This window comes from Bombina bombina, chromosome 12 (genome assembly GCF_027579735.1).
Source record: "Bombina bombina isolate aBomBom1 chromosome 12, aBomBom1.pri, whole genome shotgun sequence".
Classification (NCBI taxonomy): Eukaryota; Metazoa; Chordata; class Amphibia; order Anura; family Bombinatoridae; genus Bombina; species Bombina bombina.
Window position 1 is genome coordinate 26,647,417 of NC_069510.1, and position 20,243 is coordinate 26,667,659.

General features: G+C 39.1%; 1 protein-coding gene across 1 annotated transcript in view; it reads right to left on the minus strand.

Annotated features, from left to right (window-relative positions):
• Positions 1 to 20,243, minus strand: part of CACNA1B (calcium voltage-gated channel subunit alpha1 B) — a 575,803-nt gene that overhangs the window by 180,731 nt on the left and 374,829 nt on the right. Inside the window, exons 16-20 of the mRNA XM_053695819.1 lie at positions 19,528 to 19,600; positions 19,165 to 19,282; positions 11,767 to 11,834; positions 9,557 to 9,663; positions 3,541 to 3,603 (exon numbers count right to left, since the gene is read on the minus strand). Coding sequence (XP_053551794.1) covers positions 3,541 to 3,603; positions 9,557 to 9,663; positions 11,767 to 11,834; positions 19,165 to 19,282; positions 19,528 to 19,600 — 429 coding nt within the window. The remainder of the gene's footprint in view (positions 1 to 3,540; positions 3,604 to 9,556; positions 9,664 to 11,766; positions 11,835 to 19,164; positions 19,283 to 19,527; positions 19,601 to 20,243) is intronic.

Consider the following 20,243-nt stretch of genomic DNA (forward strand, 5'->3'; position numbering starts at 1 on the left):
GTGTACTTGAGAAAGTTAAGCCCCAGCACATTTGACGTAACTGAGGATACAGGCAAATGTATTTTTGTCACGTGTTTCGCCCTGAAGGTGATATATAAAAAAAATATTCACATTGTGAGCAGACAAACAATGACAGAGATTTGAACCTGTGGCATAGCTGCAACACAGAAATCTGACAAAGAGAGGCCGACAGGAATGACATATTACAGAGATGCAGGGCAAATAAGACACCGCGAGACACTCGCATCAACACGATGACTCTTATTGATAGACAAGCAAATATTTTGAGGCTATGTTTCACAATTGCTGGATGTACAGACAGCTTGGAAAGATCAGATCTACATAGACCAAGCACCATCTTTTCTATTCAAAGACTGACAAATTAACCAATATAAAACAATAGAAATGAAATTGAAAAAATAATCTGCATAGGGAAATGGGATTGTTACATATGGATTCTATACATAGAACAATTACACATCTAAACAATGCACCGAATCCACTTCAGCAGTGGATTTGGGGTAAGAAAAATGTAAATGAGATTCAGAATATATCAGTTTTGTTGTTCTAAATTTGTTTTAAATTTGAAGTTCCTTATTATAATGCAATTATATTACACACAGCTTTACAAATGAGACACGTGTGAATTCTTCAACCGTAAGAAATGTTAAAAAGATAGAAAGGTCAAGATATAGATGGCATTGGTACATTTATTTTTCAAATAGAAGCATTTTTTGCAATACACTTCCATTGGCAAAAATGCTTCTAGTAAAATGTATTACTGTTTTCAGTGGACCAGTATTTAAAGGGACAGTTCACCCAAAAACTTTCTCCCCTTTAAATTATTCCCAACGATCCTTTTTACCTGCTAGAGTGTATTAAATTGGTTGCAAGTGGCTCCTTTACTCCTATTTCAGCATTTGAAATAGCTGATTTAGCTTGTGGTTTACCAAACTATACTGAAAGTTTTGATACTGGTGTATACGCTATTGACAAGCCTAAGTAAACACAGCCCACAGAAGAGATTACATCCTCAGTGGGGGGCTTGATAGCTAAGTAATAAAATGATAATTTTCCATTGTTCTCTCTATGTAATGTCCTTTGGTGTTCCAGACAAATATAAGATAAGGAAGCAAGTTTGTGTACACAAAGTGATAACATAATGAGATCTGATATTACCTGAAGCTCAACCCATTGTAATAGGCTGTGGTTTCAAAGCACAAAACCAGCTACTTCAGATACACAAATAAATCCGAAAATGCAATTTCTCAAATATTTTATACTCTGCAGTTGGTATAACAAGTCATTTAAAATACATTTATGGAAAAACAATTTTACAGTGTACTGTCCCTTTAATCTAAGAGAATTTGTGTCATACAAACAACTGCTGACTCTCTGAGACAATGTGGTGAACGGGCCCTCAAAGCATATGTGCGTATGCCACTAAAAAAAAAACACGTAATTATTTTTACTACAAGCATTTTTGCTCATCTATTTAAATATGAAATGCACCTAATGCAGATTTAAATTTTGACCTTTCTATCACTTTTAATTTAAAGAAATTTAAAGAAATTTGCAGTGGGCTAGATTCACTTTTGAGCTCTCGAGTCTAACAAATGTGCACACTATTTTATCCATTTACTAAAGAGTGCGAGATAAATAAACTTTAGATAAATGCTGCATAGAAATATCGTAAGATCAGTGAGTTTATAGACAGTGGTCACTGGGATTTTGTTTAAACTTTAGCACACTATGATATAGTAATAGGAGAATACATTTTTATATCAAGAATTAGCACACATTGAACCACTAATATTTCTATCATCTTTTTAAAGAGTGAATCAAAGATAAATGTAGATATGAGAAATATTACATAAGTATCATCCCCCCAAAAAACAGCACACACATATATTTTTATGTTGCTTTAAAAGGCAAAGTTGTAAAAATAAAATAAAAATTAATTTAATGAAAAACTCCTTTCCCAATGAGATTAATCACTGCTAAAGGCAGATCAACCAAACAGCAACTGGAGCAGGTCATATTACAGCTGCTGATTGGCTAATATGCTTGGACTCTGTGGGGCAACATGGAAGTGCGCAGATTGCGTCAGACTTTCCCCCTATTGGCCAGATCCAAAAAATGGAAAAAGAAGGGAGAGCTAACAGTACGTTTACAGCAGATTATAAAAAGCAATATTGAAAGTCGATCAGCGCAAGCGTTGGGCATGTAACATTCATCTTGTAATATCAAGGTCATTTGAACAAGTATGATAGTTATTGAGTGACCCGCTAGCTTAGCCACACATAGAAAAAGCCTTTGGTTAAAGGGACAGTATACACTAAGTTTAATTTAACTGCATGTAATAGACACTACTATAAAGAAGAATATGCACAGATGCTGATCTAAAAATCTAGTATAAAACCTTTTAAAAACTTACTTAGGATCTCCCAAATTAGCACTGTTGATGAGGTTAGGCTGGGAATCCCACTGAAAGGGGCTGAGAGCAGACCCTCCCCTGCATATGAAAAGACCCATTACACAAACAAGAGAAAGCAGACATCAGTATACATCTTTAACTTTGGGGCTTGGTTAGGTGTCTGAAAATCAGCACAATGTTATTTAAAAATAAACAAAACTATAAATTGCTTCAAAAACACCCCCAGATGGGCTATACAAATGGATCATCTACAAAACATTTATGCAAAGAAAAATCTAGTGTACAATGTCCCTTTAATTTTTTAACCAATGACTTGTAATACCCAAATCAAGCTATACTCCACACAATCAGGATAGGTTGAATTATAATCTAGCTCTATGCGTTTAATCCTTTAGCAAAGGCTAACGATAACAGGAAGCAAAAGCATATAAATCAATATTATTATTATTATTGCAAATAATGATTAAATATGCTACCCCCATAGAACTAAATATTTAACAATTACTAGTGAGGACTTTCAGACCCTTTTTAATGATTTTTCATGAGAGATAAAGATGAGGAGTTAAAAACACACAGCCACAAAAAAAGCAAAGGAAGTTGTACAAATTGAAACAAATAAAAAAAAAAAAAAAATGTGTGTTTACAACAATCACAAAATGAGAATGTTTATATTCATCACCACAGTGTTTAATTAAAGGGTGGAAAGGCTGGCAGGGGTAATAGGTAAGGGTTAATTGCAGTTAGCAGGAAAGGATGGGAATTCATTTAGGAGAAGAAATATTAAGAAGAATTTTAAGTGCAAATGGAAATGTACAAGGGTTCAAAATCACAGCAAACAGAAGCAATGACACTCTGTGCACAGCCCGCATATTACAGCATGCTGTATTGGAAGATGAAGGTTTGGCATGTGGGAAAAAGGATTAGTGTATATATACATATACACACATATATATCTATATCTATCTATATATATATATATATACATACACACAATATATATATATTTACACAATATATACATATATATAATACATATTTATATAAATATAAATATATATTGGAATTAGTTCACACAGTGAATATTGTAACAGAGGGCAACTCACGGTGAATTAACGGTCGTGACGGACGAGCTCCGAGATATTGCACTCTGATTTTGCCTTACAAAACTGCACATGCAAGAAAAAACAAAATATATCAAACTATAAGAGATATGAGTGCAGGGATGATATCAATGATTTTACTCCATTTGATCGGAGGATTCCGTAACAAAAAACTGAGGTTCAAATAGAAATATGGCAGGTTCGGATGTGGGCTACAGCTGGAGTAAAGCTTTGAATTACTCCCCACCGTGAGCAGAGAAGAGAGAGAGCGATAAAACATCTAAGGATATACTGTATATATACTGAATAAGTAGACCACGGGGCAAGACAATGGCATTAGATAGATGGGGGCAATATGGAGAGGATTTACAATTTTGAGAAGATACATAGAAAAATAAATAAAAATGCACTGTGCAATAACTGAGGCAACAGCGGCAGGATCTGGACAGATGGGTAGAGGATAATTATTAGAGATGTAGGTGGGTCATAAAGCCCCTTTAATGTGGAATAATTTAGAGCTGCAAAGAAGCAGACAACATTTGAGTTTAAAGGGATAGGAAAGTCAAAACTTAACTTGCATGATTCAGATAGACCATGCAATTTTAAATAATTCTCCAATTTACTGCTATTATCTCATTTGCTTTGTTCTTTCGGTATCTTTTGTTGAAGAGTAAACTTAGGTAATATCAGAAACAGAATACACATATGTGCCTCTTGTTATTGGCTCACCAGATGTGTCCAGCTAGCTCCCAGTAGTGCATTGCTGCGTCTGATACTACCTAGGTTTCAAGAAAGGATACCAAGAGAACAAAGCAAATTAGTGAGAAGAGAAGTAAATTGGAAAGGTGTTTAAAATTGCATTTTCTATCTGAATCATGAAAGTTAAATGATGACTTTACTGTTCTTTTAAAGCAACACATCCTTCTCCAGCATTACTGTATTACCTGCTACTCTCACTTCAGCAGGGAAGCCATTCATGTATCAACCACGCAATACAATCAATCTATCTATCTATCTCTCTATCTACCTGTTTGTCTATCTCTCTCAACCTGTTTCGCTATAATATCTATCTATCTCTCTATCTACCTGTTTGTCTATCTCTCTCAACCTCTTTTGCTATAATATCTATCATCATATCTCTCTCTCTCTCTATCTACCTGTCTGTCTATCTCTCTCAACCTCTTTCGCTATAATATCTATCTATATCTATCTATCTATATCTATCATCTCTCTCTCTCTCTCTCTCTATCTACCTGTCTGTCTATCTCTCTCAACCTCTTTCGCTATAATATCTATCTATCTATCTATCTATCTATCTATCTATCTATCTATCATCTCTCTCTCTCTATCTACCTGTCTATCTCTCTCAACCTTTTTCGCTATAATATCTATCTATCTATGTATCTATCTATCTATGTATCTATGTATCTATCTATCTATCTATCTATCATCTCTCTCTCTCTCTATCTATCTACCTGTCTGTCTATCTCTCTCAACCTCTTTCGCTATAATATCTATCTATCTATCTATCTATCTATCTATCTATCTATCTATCTATCTATCTATCTATCTATCTATCATCCTCTTTCTCTATAAAACCTGTCTGTCTATCATCTTTCTGCCTGCATGTCTTCCTGTCTGTCTATCTTTTTATCCTCATAAAACATATTAATCTTTTCACTTTCATTACAAACCTGATTCGTTCACCCACTCTCTCTCACCTTGTATGAACCGTACATTTCTCTCTCTTGCTGTACGGAATAAAAGAACAAAAGCAGCAAAACAATAGTAAATGCAGCAAATAGTAAATGCTAAATGTAATTGTGTTTGTTCTATAGAGCAGTTAACTCTGCGTGTCCCTGCAAACCTCATTCACTGCCCACGAGCTGTATGAATAGTATGCACAGTTCAGATACTGACAATGTCAGTGCCCCTGTGCATCTGACTGAGTAGCATTAAAGTGAAGGTCAATTTATATGAATCAGTGCCCGGCTTTTAATAATACTATTAAAAACAAGGGCACTTTAATTGCTTTCTTCAAAAACGTTCCTCCACCCGTCGCAAGCCCTCTTTGCGGGTCCAAAATGAAGAATCCGGCTTCCTCCAATCACGGTGATGCCTCGGGCTATGATTCCCCCGAGGGGAATGCCGTGATTGGAGGAAGCCGGATTTGTCCTTTCTGACATATGAAGAGGGCTTCTGACGGCCGGGGGAATCGCTGGAGCGGCTGTCAGGATTAAAAGGTAAGTTTTTGAAGAAAACAAGTGAAATGTCAATTTTGATGAATTAAAGTGCCCTTGTTTTTAATAGGGTTATTAAAAACCGGCACTGATTCATCTAAATTGACCTTCACTTTAACAGACCAAGCTTTTAATTATATTTCTCATGTGCTTTGTGCACTTTTTTGTCTCGTGTAACAGTCAACTCGAGCTATAAAGTCACGCTAACCCAACGCACATTAAGGGGTTGATTTATCAAAGGCTTTCGACAGCCTTCGCCCCCCTACGACTGCAGGTTCTCATATATTAACAACATTTAACAAGCAGTGGTCATCAGACCGCTGCTTCCCTAACCTCTCACCACCTCTTAGGTGGTGAATTTCAAGCTCCTTGGTCTCGTAATTTCAACAAAATATTTTATGATGTAGTTATTACAACATCTAATAAACAAACCAATCTCATGGATACATTTTAAATGTGGGAAAGCGACCAGAGACCAAAAAATGCTGTAAGTGCTTCAATCTTTTATTAAGTAAATGTAAATAAATAATAATATGCTTTTACTTGAGAAAAGCAAAACAAAAAACAACAATACATGTCTGGGTAGCTGTGGCATTCAAGGGGTTAAAATCTTACCCCTTGCACTGCTCAATCAGATAAATAGGAACCTTGTGTGGTTTTAGGGTCTGCACTGTAATTTGTAACATTCTGCACCTGCGTGCTATTTGGCGCGGGAGGGCACAGGGAGAGATATAGAGCAAATACCTAGCGTGCCTAGCAGTTTGCTGTGTTTTACTATTGCCTTACTGCTATTAACAGTGAGAGGGAGAAATGTTAATGAGTTCATATAAAGTACGTGACAGGGAAGGAGCGGGGGAAAGACAACAGACCTTGAATTTGTACTGAAAGTGAAAAGAAAAAATGTTAGCTGCAATGAGGAACAAAAGACAGATAGTCCGACAGATAAACATAGATTATATGCTCTGCATACCACTACCTCGCTGCTCTGCATATCACCAACTCGCTGCTCTGCATATCACCACCTCTGTGCCCTGCATACCACCACCTCTCTGCTCTGAATATGAATACCTCTCTACTCTGCATACCACCACCTCTGTGCCCTGCATACCACCACCTCTGTGCCCTGCATACCACCACCTCTTTGCTCTGCATACCATCACCTCTCTGCTCTGCATACCACTTATACTCTGCTCTGCATATCACCACCTCTGTGCCCTGCATACCACCACCTCTCTGCTCTGAATATGAATACCTCTCTACTCTGCATACCACCACCTCTGTGCCCTGCATACCACCACCTCTGTGCCCTGCATACCACCACCTCTTTGCTCTGCATACCATCACCTCTCTGCTCTGCATACCACTTATACTCTGCTCTGCATATCATCACCTCTCTGCTCTGCATATGAATACCTCTCTGCTCTGCATTCCCCCACCTCTCTGCTCTACATTCAAATACCTCTCTACTCTGCATGCCAACACCTCTCTGCCCTGCATACCACCACCTCTAAGCCCTGAATACCTTCACCTCTCTGCTCTGCATATCACCACCTCTCTGCATTGCATACCACCACCACTCTGCATACCACCACCTCTCTACTCTGCATACCACCTCCACTCTGCTCTTCATACTACCACCTCTACCTCTCAGCTCTGCATACCACCACCTCTCAGCTCTGCATACCACCACCTCTCTGCATACCACCACCTCTCTACTCTGCATGCCACCACCTCTCTACTCTGCATACCACCACCTCTCTACTCTGCATACCATGACCTCCCTACTCTTCATACCACCACCTCTCTACTCTCCATACATTCACCTCTCTGCTCTGCCTACCCCCATTATTCTGCTCTGCATACCACAACCACGGTGTTCTGCCTATCACCACCTTGCTGGTCTGCATGCCACCATCACTCTGCTCTGCATACCCCCATCACTCTACTCTGCCTACCCCCATTATTCTGCTCTGCATACCACCACCACGCTGCTCTGCCTACCACCACCATGCTGCTCTGCATACCACCAATACTCTGTTCTACATACCATCACCTCTCTGCTCTGCATACCCCCATCACTCTGCTCTGAATACCCCCATCACTCTTCTCTGCATACCCCATCACTCTGCTCTGCTTATCACCACCTCGCTGCTCTGCATACCCCATCACTCTGTTTTGCATACCCCTATCACTCTGCTCTGCCTACCACCACCACATTGGTCTGCCTACCACCACGCTGCTCTGCCTACCACCACCACGCTGCTCTGCCTACCACCAACACGCTGCACTGCCTACCATCACCTTGCTGCTCTGCATACCCCCCATCACTCTGTGCTGCATACCACCACCACTTTGCTGCTCTGTACACCCCCTCACTCTGCTATACGGACATGCATGCTCCAGCAGCTACATGCTACTCTGGCATGTTGCTGATTGTATGAGCCTGCATCTATTCAGTGCACTATTCAGTTGTTAGCCTTTTCTGTCTGTCCTGACCCTTAGCCTGTACTGAACCTCAGAACCTGTGCGGTCTGTCCTGACCCTTAGCCTGTACTGAACCCCAGAACCTGTGCTGTCTGTCCTGACCCTTAGCCTGTACTGAACCTCAAAACCTGTGCTGTCTGTCCTGACCCTTAGCCTGTACTGAACCCCAGAACCTGTGCTGTCTATCCCGACTCTCAGCCTGTACTGTCTGTCCTGTGTACTCGACACCAGAACATGTGATGTCGATCCTAAGCCTTAGCCTGTACTGGACCCCAGAACCTGTACTACCTGTCCTGACTCTTAGACTGTACTGGAATCTAGAATCTATATAGTTGGTCCTGACTATTAACCTGCATTAGACTACAGACCTCTACTGTCTGTCCTGACCCTTAGCCTTTACTGGACCACATAACCTGCACTTTGTGTACTGACCCTTAGTCTGTACTAGAACATAAATTCTATATAGTCAGTCATGACCATTAGCTAGTATTGGAACAAAGAACCTTACTGTCTCTCTTAACCCATAGCTTTTACTAGGCCACAGAACCTTACTGTTGGTCCTGATCCTTAGCCTGTACCAGGCCACAAAATCTGTACTGTCTGACTTGACTTGTAGCATGTATTGAAGCACATGTCCTGACCCTTAAACTCTACCTAAACACGAAGTATTCTGGTCACCAACCTTGACCTGCCCTTGTAGGCCAACCAGCTTACCAAAGAAGCTGACACCCCTAAGTACCCCTTACCTATGTATTCTACATCCATCTGCTCAGTGATCAATGCATATGTGACATACATGACTGCTTTTTATTGAGCTTCTGAAGTGCTAAAGGAAGCTGCAACAGCTTGACCTGACTCACTGAATAGTTTGCTGGAATAGGAATAGTTTTTAGAAAAGTTGAGGTATCCACTCAGGTATCAGAAAAGATTATAAATAAAAAGAGGGGTGTGTGAAAACGGCTAATGAAGTGCAGGTGGCCTGGGAAGGAAATGTTTTACTGGGGTGGGAAAGAGAGGACAAGACATACAGTTTGTCAGATGTTGTATAAAGAAGAAAGGAAGATGTAATTTGTGATAATTATAAAGATAGTGAGTATTAACCAAGCAGGTTGTAAACTAACAAATAGGGATGCAGCCAGTAAGGTCTATCTGGCATATTGGTGGGGAGACTTTACCTAATACATAATATTTTGCGCTTGGCATAAAAAGTTTTAGTTGGGATATGTGGCTATAAATGAAAATATTTTCAATGGGCAGAAAGAAATGTATGAAGCCCCAAAAGGGACAATACTTACGCTGTGATTGAGAGATTAGCAGCAGACATGGGACTGACTTCCGCTACCTCCTTAGCTTTCTGTAGAGCTAATTTTTGGTTGGTTGCTTCTTCCATCTCCTCCTCATCCTGCGGCAAAAAAACAGAATTCTTATAAAACCCAAAATATAATATTTTTTGCAACAAAAATCAGCCAAATTGCGCCATGGAGAGGGGGTGTATTTGGCTCCTTATATCTAAGCATAAATACCAACTCTTCAATACCAGTGAGCCACCACTTTTAAAATGAAGAGTAGCTTGTGTCACTTTGTGATATTGCACATGGAGCCACCAATACTATTCATTTTGGGACTTTTTTTTTTTGCCATACCCAGAAAACAAATTCTGTGGACACCTGTTCAAAGATCTCTTCTGCATCAAACCTTAATTACCCTTAATTACACACACACATGACAATATGGATCAAGGAAACTGCTCTTGTAGGTGTGATCATACTGACACCGAACTGCTTTCTATCAATTAAATGGTTGCTGTCCACAACGGGTCATCCTGCAACTGCAAAACCTTAGCCCAAACGGCGTCCTTAATCCCTAACCATCCCTTTAAAGGGAAATAAAACCAAAAATTTCTCTTTCATGATAGAAATAGAGCATACAATTTTAAACAACTTTCCAATTTACTTCTAGTGCATTGTTGCTCATTTAACAAAGCATACCAAGAGAATGAAGCTAATTTGATAATAGAAGTAAACTGGAAAGTTGTTTAAATTTGTTTGCTGATTCAGGAAAGAAAAATTTTTTTGGGTTTATATCCCTTTAAGCCTAACAAATCCTGTGACACCAGGTAATACTGTGCTTGTTTCCAAAACATATGTACCGAGAAAAGGGAATAGGAGTGCCAACGTTGGCTAAAGTATATATATAAAACAGGATAAAAGGAACAAAAGCTCACTGAAAAGGAGGGTTATATTGTCTGAGATTGTCTCTTCTATTAGTGTATTCATTATTTGCACTTTATATCTATTACATTGTATACCAATTGTATTATATGGATTTCTATAACATTGAATCCGATTGTATTGTATTTTATCTGAACAGTTTTTGACCTGACGTAATATATATGTGAGAGCGACCAATCCTGAGTCACTCTTTTTTACTTAATTTTTTATATATAAGTTTTTAATATAAATAAATTGTTTTAAGCATTTTGAAACTACCAGTTTCTATACTTATTTGCCTACATAGAAAAACCAACTGTAGGTGTTATATTATATATTATACATTATTAGATATACCATTGACAATATCACCCTCCTTTTCAGTCAGCTTTTGTTCCTGATTTATCCTGTTTTATATATATACTTTAGCCAATTTTGGCACTCCTATTCCCTTTTTTCGGTACTTTGAATCCAAGAGCCAGTTAGGGGGTCTTTTATAGTGTAGCCTGTATATATATAAATGTAGGCGCAGTTCTCTACAACCACATACATCCAAAACATATGTAGTCAGGCCACCATCATTATATATCATTTGCTTCCATACTAATTTGCATATGACTATAACCATGATCCTATGCCCTTCAAATAGTATTTGTTTATAGGCATAAATTTGTTAATCAAATCTTTATGTGCTTTTTTTTTTACATTTCTCAGACAAAACATAATTTAATGTTTACTTTGTTGTATTTAAAATGGGAACTAAATAAATCAACATTTTATTTTATGGTGTGTCCACCAATAGGAGTTGCTATTCTCAGCTGAAGAGTATCTGAAGGAACTGCATAGGAAAAATATTTTCACTATTTTTTTTTTTTTAAATCTGTTCTTTCATGATTTATGACTACCGACTCTGCTCTACTGTGCAAAGGGGTTAAACACATAGTAGAAGTACTGTTGGGACACTCTGCTGATCCAATCAGCATGACTCAAATGTGCAACTAATGCTACTGATTGGATCCTGCTTTGGACCAGTAGTGTTCTACGCGTCTCAAGCAGTACTTTGCACAGATTAAACAAACAGTAGAGCACGGTTGACATAAAATTACATGCTCTAATGGATTAGAGAAAGTAATTTTTCAACTTTTATGGCCCTTTAATTAAAACCATACACTTTTGCTGATTATCTATTGCAGTCACTGGCCCAGCAATGTCATGTGGGTCTAACAATATTCCCCCGCATACACAGAGAGGTCTGATTGGTCTCCAATATTCTATGACCAATCAAAATTACGCACTTTGGTGAGTTCCTGCGCGTTCGCCAGGTTGTCCACAGCAATAGCCAGGAAGACATTCAGGAGGGTATCTGATTACGCAGTAGTTAAGGATACAAGGGAAAAGGTAAAAATCACATTAACATATATCCGAAAGGTGAAACAATAAATTATTAATTTTTTTTATAATGGAAATCGTGTTATTGATTAACAGAAAAACTATGTTCTGATCCTTGACCATTGTGACATTTAAAGGGACGGCAAGTAATGTTTAATATGCATTTCCAGTCGTGAGTGTTATTGACAGCGCTTCCATCATCTTGGGAGAATTGGTAGTGTATATCACCAAGTAGGTAATGCGCTACAAAATAAATATTCTATAAATACTTAAAGCTGTCATTTTGTTAGTTAAATTGTAATTGGTTTGCAGTCAATGGACACACCACTTAAAAAGCCTATAGAGTATGCCTGCCTTATCTCATTTGTTGTGGGCCATTTACGGACAGATATAAACGGGCTCCTGCACTGATTAAATAATAAATGTGCAGCATGTTGTAGGGTTGGTTTTCTTAATGCAAAACAGAATGAGAAGCAGTCTGCCAGGAACGAACAGCAGCATCAATAGCTTGTTCTGTGGCCCGGTTGCCACCTGGTAGTAGCTTCTTTCTGCCCAATTGTGCTTTTCACAGAGGAACACTTTCCTGTAGTATATCAGTCTGATCCCGCCGACATGGTCAGTCCAGCCCCGAAATACCAGGCAATTCTCCTCTGAACAAGGAACATGACAACCCCAGACGATCGTTTCTGCCTCCTTTGGGCCTCGTCAGTGAGGTGCAGCCATATCCCTCTAAGCACATTGGGCAAGGAGTCCACGTCTGGTTTCCCCCATCACCCTTAGGGAGACTATCCCCAGGGTCATATTTACATATGCAAAACAGAATGAGAAGCAGTCTGCCAGAAACGGTTTTCTTAATGCCCTAAATCCACTCAAGCTTCTGTGGGGACAAATCCACAATTTTCAAAGGTAAATTAATGGCCTAACAATATAATATAATGAAAGTACCTTAAAAAATATTTTACTACATACAATGAAACTTTATTGGGAATGACATGTTCATATGTATGAGTGTAACTAATTATAGGTTACATATCAACTGCATTTTGTTTAGAAGCCCTTTACTCCAGCTCATTGTCTGTGAACAGTATGTACAATTGACTCTTATGTTGTAGATAATAAATGAGTTCCAGTGTCGACTCTTAGATTAAAAGTTTTACAGAAATTTGTTACAAAATGGGAGACTGGGGGAAAAAAATCCAGATATCTATAAGGGAAATCCCCCTCTATCTTTCTCATCTTTTGAAGTTCACGCTATCCGCTTCTTCTCCCCTGTAGCTCTTCGTATTGCAGTTATCTATCGGCACTTTGGACCAGCATCGCAATATCTGGACCACTTTGAAGCCTGGCTTCCACACTTTCTCTCTTGCAATGTCCCTTCTCTCATTTTAGGGGACTTCAACATACCCGTTGACAATCCTAACATGCCTGCTGCCTCTAAACTTCTATCCCTTACCACCTCTTTTTGGCCTGTCCCCGTGGACAATATCGCCAACCCACTGTGAAGGCAAATCCATTGACCTGGTCTTCACTAATCTTTGTGTTGTTTCCAACTTCTTTAACTTCCCCTTCCCTCTCTCTGAACACCATCTATTAACTTTCTCTATTACTCTACCTGCTGCATCTTGCAAGCCCCCAAAAAACTGCTACCTTACAGGAATTTAAATAATTTGGATCTCACAGACTTTTTCACTCAAATGAATCCTCTGCTCTCCAACATTTCCTTCCTCTCTTGCCCAAACCTTGTGGCCTTACAGTATAATTTGTCACTAAAGTCAACACTTGCACCCTCCACTGTTCGCCATACATCAATCACTCAATGACAACTGTGGAATACCAAACAGATCAGATATCTTCAGCGATGTTCACAGGCTGCTGAACGGAAGTGGAGGAAATCAGGCACCCATGCTGATTTCCTGCATTATAAATTCATCCTTAAGTCATACAACTCTGCCCTCAGCCTGGCCAAACAAGTCTATTTCTCCTCCCTTATATCATCTCACGCATCCAACCCCAGAAAGTTGTTCTCAACCTTTAACTCCCTTCTATGTCCGCCTGCACCTCCACCCACTACCAACCTCACTGCTCAGATTATTGCTGATCACTTCAAAAATAAAATTGACACTATTAGAAAAGATATATGCACCTCACAGCACTCAAACCCAGCCCTCCTACCCACCTCTTTTATTTTCAAAACTATCTGCTACTTTCCTGCTGTAAAAGAGGAAGAAGTATCTGTACTCCTATCTTGGGCTCATCTCACAACCTGTCCACTTGATATTATTCCTTCACAACTTCTTCACTCTCTCCTACCATAACTCACCTCTTTAACCAATCTCTCACCACTGACACATTAGCTGATACATTCAAGCATGCATCAATAACACCAATTCTAAAAAAAAACCTTGCTTGATCCCTCCACCCATTCTAACTATCGACCGTCTTCTTACTTCAATTTGCTTAAACATTTTTGGAATGACTGGTCTATAATCGGCTAACTCAATTTCTCACAACTAACTCCTTACTTGATCCACTACAATCTGGTTTCCGCCCTAAACACTCAACAGAAACCGCTCTTTCTAGAGTAACAAATGACCTGTTATCAGCTAAAGCAAAAGGTCACTATTCATTACTAATTCTTCTTGACCTATCCGTTGCTTTTGACACCGTCGACCATCCTCTCCTCCTAAAAATCCTACATTCCATTTGGCATCCGAGACACAGCCCTCTCCTGGTTGGCTTCATATCTCTCAAACTGCCCCTTTTTAGCTTCCTTTAACAACATATCTTCTGATCCTTTGCCTCTCTCAGTTGCAGTACTGCAAGGCTCTGTCTTGAGTCCCTTGTTTTTCTCTCTCTATACATCCTCCCTTGGAAAGCCTTTGTCTTCCAGTACCACTCATATGCTGATGATACCCAAATCTATCTTTCCTCTCCTGATATCTCTCCCTCTTTAATCAACCAGATTTCCAACTGCCTCTCTGCAATTTCCTCTTGGATGTCTTCACACTCCTCCAACTCAATCTGTCTAAAACGGAGCTGCTTCTTATTCCCCCATCTCCAAATATTCCCCTTCCAGTCCGCTTCGATCAGCCTCTGACCTACGTCTCTCCACTCCTGTTATCTCTACGTCCCACTCCTGTATACAAGACTTCTCACGTGCTGCTCCTGTCCTCTGGAACACTTTACCCGCTCCATAAGACTATCTCCAACCTTGTATAGCTTCAGACACTCCTTGAAAACATACCTATTCTGAGAGGCTTACCATCTCTCATTGTAATCAAACTAATACATGAACTGCCTGACTCACTGCTGGAACTACAATCCATGTGACAAGCTACTCCAAACCTAATGTCTCTGCACCCTCAACCTGTAGACTGCGAGCTCTCCGGAGCAGGGCCTTCTTCCTCCTGTACTAGATTTGTTTAGTTTGTTGTGTTTTGTATTTTATCACAAATCCTTGTTATTGTATACCCCTATCTTTGTACCCAGTGCTACGGAATTTTGTGGCGCTATACAAATAAATGATAATAATAATAATACCAGCGCAACTTGATGCGCGTTAAAAGTTTACTTCTAGCGCAATTAACGCTGTGGTGAAAGGGGTAAATACTGCTCCACTTGTAATCTGGCCTTAAATGAATACTAGATAGAATGATGCATTCAAAGAAAAGATTAGTCTGAGAAGAGATGTATTTTTTTTTAAGTTTTAGTGTCTATGAAGCAATGGGAGCTGCCATGTTGTAACTTAGGTTTCCCACAGTTATAAAGTCACTAGAATGTGCATCCAATGACTGTGCGGAATATAACAGTGTTCTGCATGTCAATTTCAGACATGAATTGAAAATCTCACAATGTCAGAATGGAATTACAAGAGAAGGGGACAAAATAAATAATGAAAGTATTGTAGAGTTTTTATATATATATATATATATATATATATATATATATATGATTTATCATTTTATATCACCATCTCAAAGTGTTTTATGACCCTTTAAAGGCATTCTCTTATTTTGCCTCATTACAGAATCCAGTTGGTAAAGCTCTGCATTTTATACTGAGCGCTGCTCTCTTGTAGCGCGCGTATTGTTGCATTCAGTGATCAGAACGGAACACCATAACAGATCTGATTTTTGGCAGCTGTACTTTGCACTATAGTTTAGCTCACATAAAAGAGGGCAGAACTGTTAGTTTTTTGCACAGTTTAAAAGTTACATAACAAATATAAGCTCCAAGATGGCATGATATGCCATCTCCAAATGTGGGATAAAAAGACAATGCAATAGCACGTAGGGGTAGATTTAACAAATGTCAGACGGACATAATTAGCTGTAGCGAATCAAGTCCGCCTGATGCAGTTGGCATTTAACATTGCACAAGCATTTCACAAGAATTGCTTGTGCAATGCAGCCCCCTGCACATTCGCAGCCAATCGACCACTAGCAGGGGGTGTGATTCATCCAGATCCAGGGACACTGATCCCAACTTTTTTCTTTCGTGATTCAGATAGAATAGCAATTTTAAGCAACTTTCTAATTTACTCCTATTATCAATTTTTCTTCGTTCTCTTGCTATTTTTATTTCAAACATAAGGCCTCTAAGCTATTTTTTGGTTGAGAACTCTGGACAGCACTTGTTTATTGGTGGGTAAAATTATCCACCAATTGGCAAGAACAACCCAGGTTGTTCACCAAAAATGGGCTGGCATCTAAACTTACATTCTTGCTTTTTAAATAAAGATACCAAGAGAATGAAGAAAAAGTGATAATAGGACTAAATTCTAAAGTTGCTTAAAATTGCATGCTCTATCTGAATCACGGAAGAAAAATTTTGGGTTCAGTGTCGCTTTAACTTATGTTTCTGGCGAGCCAGAAACATCGGGCGGAGCAAGCAGCATCGGTTGCTTAATAAATCTCCCCCTTAGGGGGGTATTTAACAAAGTCTGGTGGACCTGATCCGACAGTGTGGATCAGGTCCGCCAGACCTTGCTGAATACGGAGAGCAATACGCTCTCCGTATTCAGCATTGCACCAGCAGCTCACAAGAGCTGCTGATGCAACGCCACCCCCTACAGACTCGCGGCCAATGGGCTGCCAGCAGTGCGGTGTCAACCCAATCGTACTCGATCGGGTTGAATTCCGGCGATGTCTGTCCACCTGCTCAGAGCAGGCGGACAGGTTATGGGGCAGTGGTCTTTGTGACCGCTGCTTCATAACTGCTGTTTCTGGCGAGCCTACAGGCTTAGTGTAAGCAAGGAGGAGCGGATTCCCATGTAGTAAGATAAAAAGTTCTTTATTTCAAAAAATAATTAAAAATTGCAAACGGGGCAACAGACAAGGAAAACAGGTGCAAAACAGGCGTGACACCTATGGGCTTACATGTTTCGGCGCTTAGCCGTAATCATAGCCTCAGGTGTAACATTTTGCAGTGAGATTAAGAGAAGTGCAAAGAAAACTGATTGGTTAAAAAATGTACAAACAACACGCCTATTTACACAACAGTAAAATGATTAGAGATTAACCCTAAATGCCGTGAAAGCTCGCAAGCATCACCAAATCTAAAGATAGATAGAAGGACAAGGGAAAAAGAAGGGGAAAATAAAGAAGAAGAGGGAAATACGAAAGGGAAATAGAAAGAAAAAGAGAGAGAAAATAAATAAAAAGAAGAAAATGAAAAGTAAAAAAATGAAAAGTAAAAAAATTATATATATATACCTTAGTGTGATTAAATAAGATAAAATAAAATAAAAATAAAAAAAAAAAATTGAAAAGCTGCAATAAGAACATAGTGTAATGAAAGCCAAAAGCAGAAACCATATGATGGAAATAAGCGAAACAAAGGCAAAAAAACGAAACAAAGGCAAAAAAACACAAAACAAGAAATGTATACATATATATAATTCTAATCCTGACATTTTGCTTAAGCATGAAATGTAAATTTAGATAATACCATGATTATGTAATAATAGTGGTAATACATTCCCTTTCTTATTAATATAGTGAAATAAGTATTGCTCTCCGTTTAGAAAATATATGTATATGAAGCATGTAGGTGGCGATGAGTTGTGAAGGACTCATTAGATTATTCCCAGAAGTTGATTAGATCGTATTTTGAATTTAAACCCAAAGGGAGTCTGGTTTTTAAGGTAAAAATCCAGAACACCTCTCTTTTGGCCAGCGTCTCATCTAAGTTACCTCCTCTATTAGGGATTTTAGCTTTTTCTATAGCTGCCCATCTGAAGGTATCTAAACTACTTTTATGTTTGGTGACAAAATGTTGGACCAATGGGGTAGACGATTTACCTTTGGATATGGTGGAAAAATGTTCCCTAATTCTAGAGTTGACATCCCTAGAGGTCAACCCTATGTATTGCACCTTGCACGCTGTACACAAAATTAGGTACACCACATAGGTACTTTGACAATTTAGACATGTCTTAATGGGGTAAGTCTGACCAGTGACTGTGGAGGAAAATGTAGGTGTAGTAAGGACATAGTCACAGGGCTTACATTTACGGTGGCCACATTTATACATCCCCACATGTTGTAGCCATGAGCTGGTGGAATTTTGTTTTTGTTTGAGTTGTGTGGGGGCCAGGATAGATGCAAGCGTAGGACACTTTTTATAAGAACATCTGAACCCATTTTTGACAGTCTCCTGTAGTTTGTCATCGGCAGCAAGTAAGGGGAAGGCTTGCCAGAAACACGGGGCATCAAGCTCCATTCGGAGCTTGATAGATAGGCCCCTTAGTCTGAACTTCAAATGAGTAGTAGATTTTGTTCTGACAAATTTCAGTTATGTCTATTTCTACTCTACTATATATCATGTGACAGCCATCAGACAATCACAAATGCATATACATATATAACTAACCAACTTTCTTTTAGCTAAATAAAGTGAGCATTTGCAGCAGGGAAATAAACAATGCATTCATTTGCAAGTCTGGACCAGGGGCGGACTGAGAATAAAAAGCAGCCCTGGAAACTTTGGAGACCAGTCCTATTTTTCGTTGAGTCAGTAGAATGCCACGCCTCGTTTTAATCAAAAGGGATTACTGGGATACTCCTTCCCCCAATATTTTTTTTCAGAATTATATTATATTATTTTATATTAAAAAAGTACCAGATTGTTGTTATATAGAAACCCTACAACCCAATTGCATCCATTAATCACCCCTTTAAATTGTAACTTTCCAGCCCCAGCTGCTGCAGCCCACCAGGAAATCTCCTGGTATCCTGGTAGGCCAATCCGGCCTTGATCTGGACCCTTTGCTGCAATTTTGCCCTATAATTATCAAAGGATACAGTTTCCAAACAGCGTGAGAATAATAAAATAAATGCAAGAGTACATTCCTTTACTGACACCACCCTGCGACTCGATTCCGTAATACATTACAACGTTCCAGTCTTCCCCTGTTAAGATCTGAAGAAAAAAATCAAAACAATTACAAGTAAACCCGCTTAATTGAACAGAGATTCCAATGAAATACTGGAATACAATAACATTTTACTACAAGAGGATATTAATGCTAAAAAATAATAACTACAATAGGATGGTTTCCTTATAAATAGAAATGTATTGACACAAACACCCACTATATAAAGAGAGGTAGAATTTAGAAGAAAAATCTCACATTAAAGAGTATAATCAATTATATTTAGTCTAACCTGAAACACCGTCAAGATGGCTGTAGGAAAAGTATCAAAGTTGGTATTCCGTGTTTCATCTTCAAAGAAAAACCTGAAATAGTAATCCATGTTAGATGTTCAATTTGCAAGTGCAGATATCCTACAATCTGGCACCAAAATAACTTGTCTTACAGGGTTGAAGCCTATTGAAAGTTGAGGACTGGCGTTCCTTACTGATAAATAATTCACAAAATACTTGGCATTTTATTCCTAGAAAAGCATAGGGAAAATGGGACAGGAGTAGATCTTTGCCTTTTCAGAATTCTATGTCTGAAATAAAGCAAAATTTAAAGATAAGACAGTGAGGCTCACAAAGAGAACTGTACGGGTGGACAAGGCTGGTATAATAAACTCCCAACCACCTTGCCAGATGGGCTACAGGACCAGTTTTTTTATCTGATGTGGGTATGTGGCATGCAGAATGGCTTCAGGGATAGGTGTGTGATCTTATGAGGGTATGTGGCTTACAGAGGGGCTTCAAGGCCAGGTTTGTCATCTGATGTGGGTATGTGGCTTGCAGAGTGACTTCAGGGCCAGGTGTGTGATCTGATGTGGGTATGTGGCTGACAGAGCCAGGTGTCTGATATGATGTTGGTATCTGGCTGACAGAGGGGCTACAGGGCCAGGTGTCTGAAATGTTGTGGGTATTTGGCTGACAGAGGGGCTACAAGGTCAAGTGTCTGATATATTGTGGG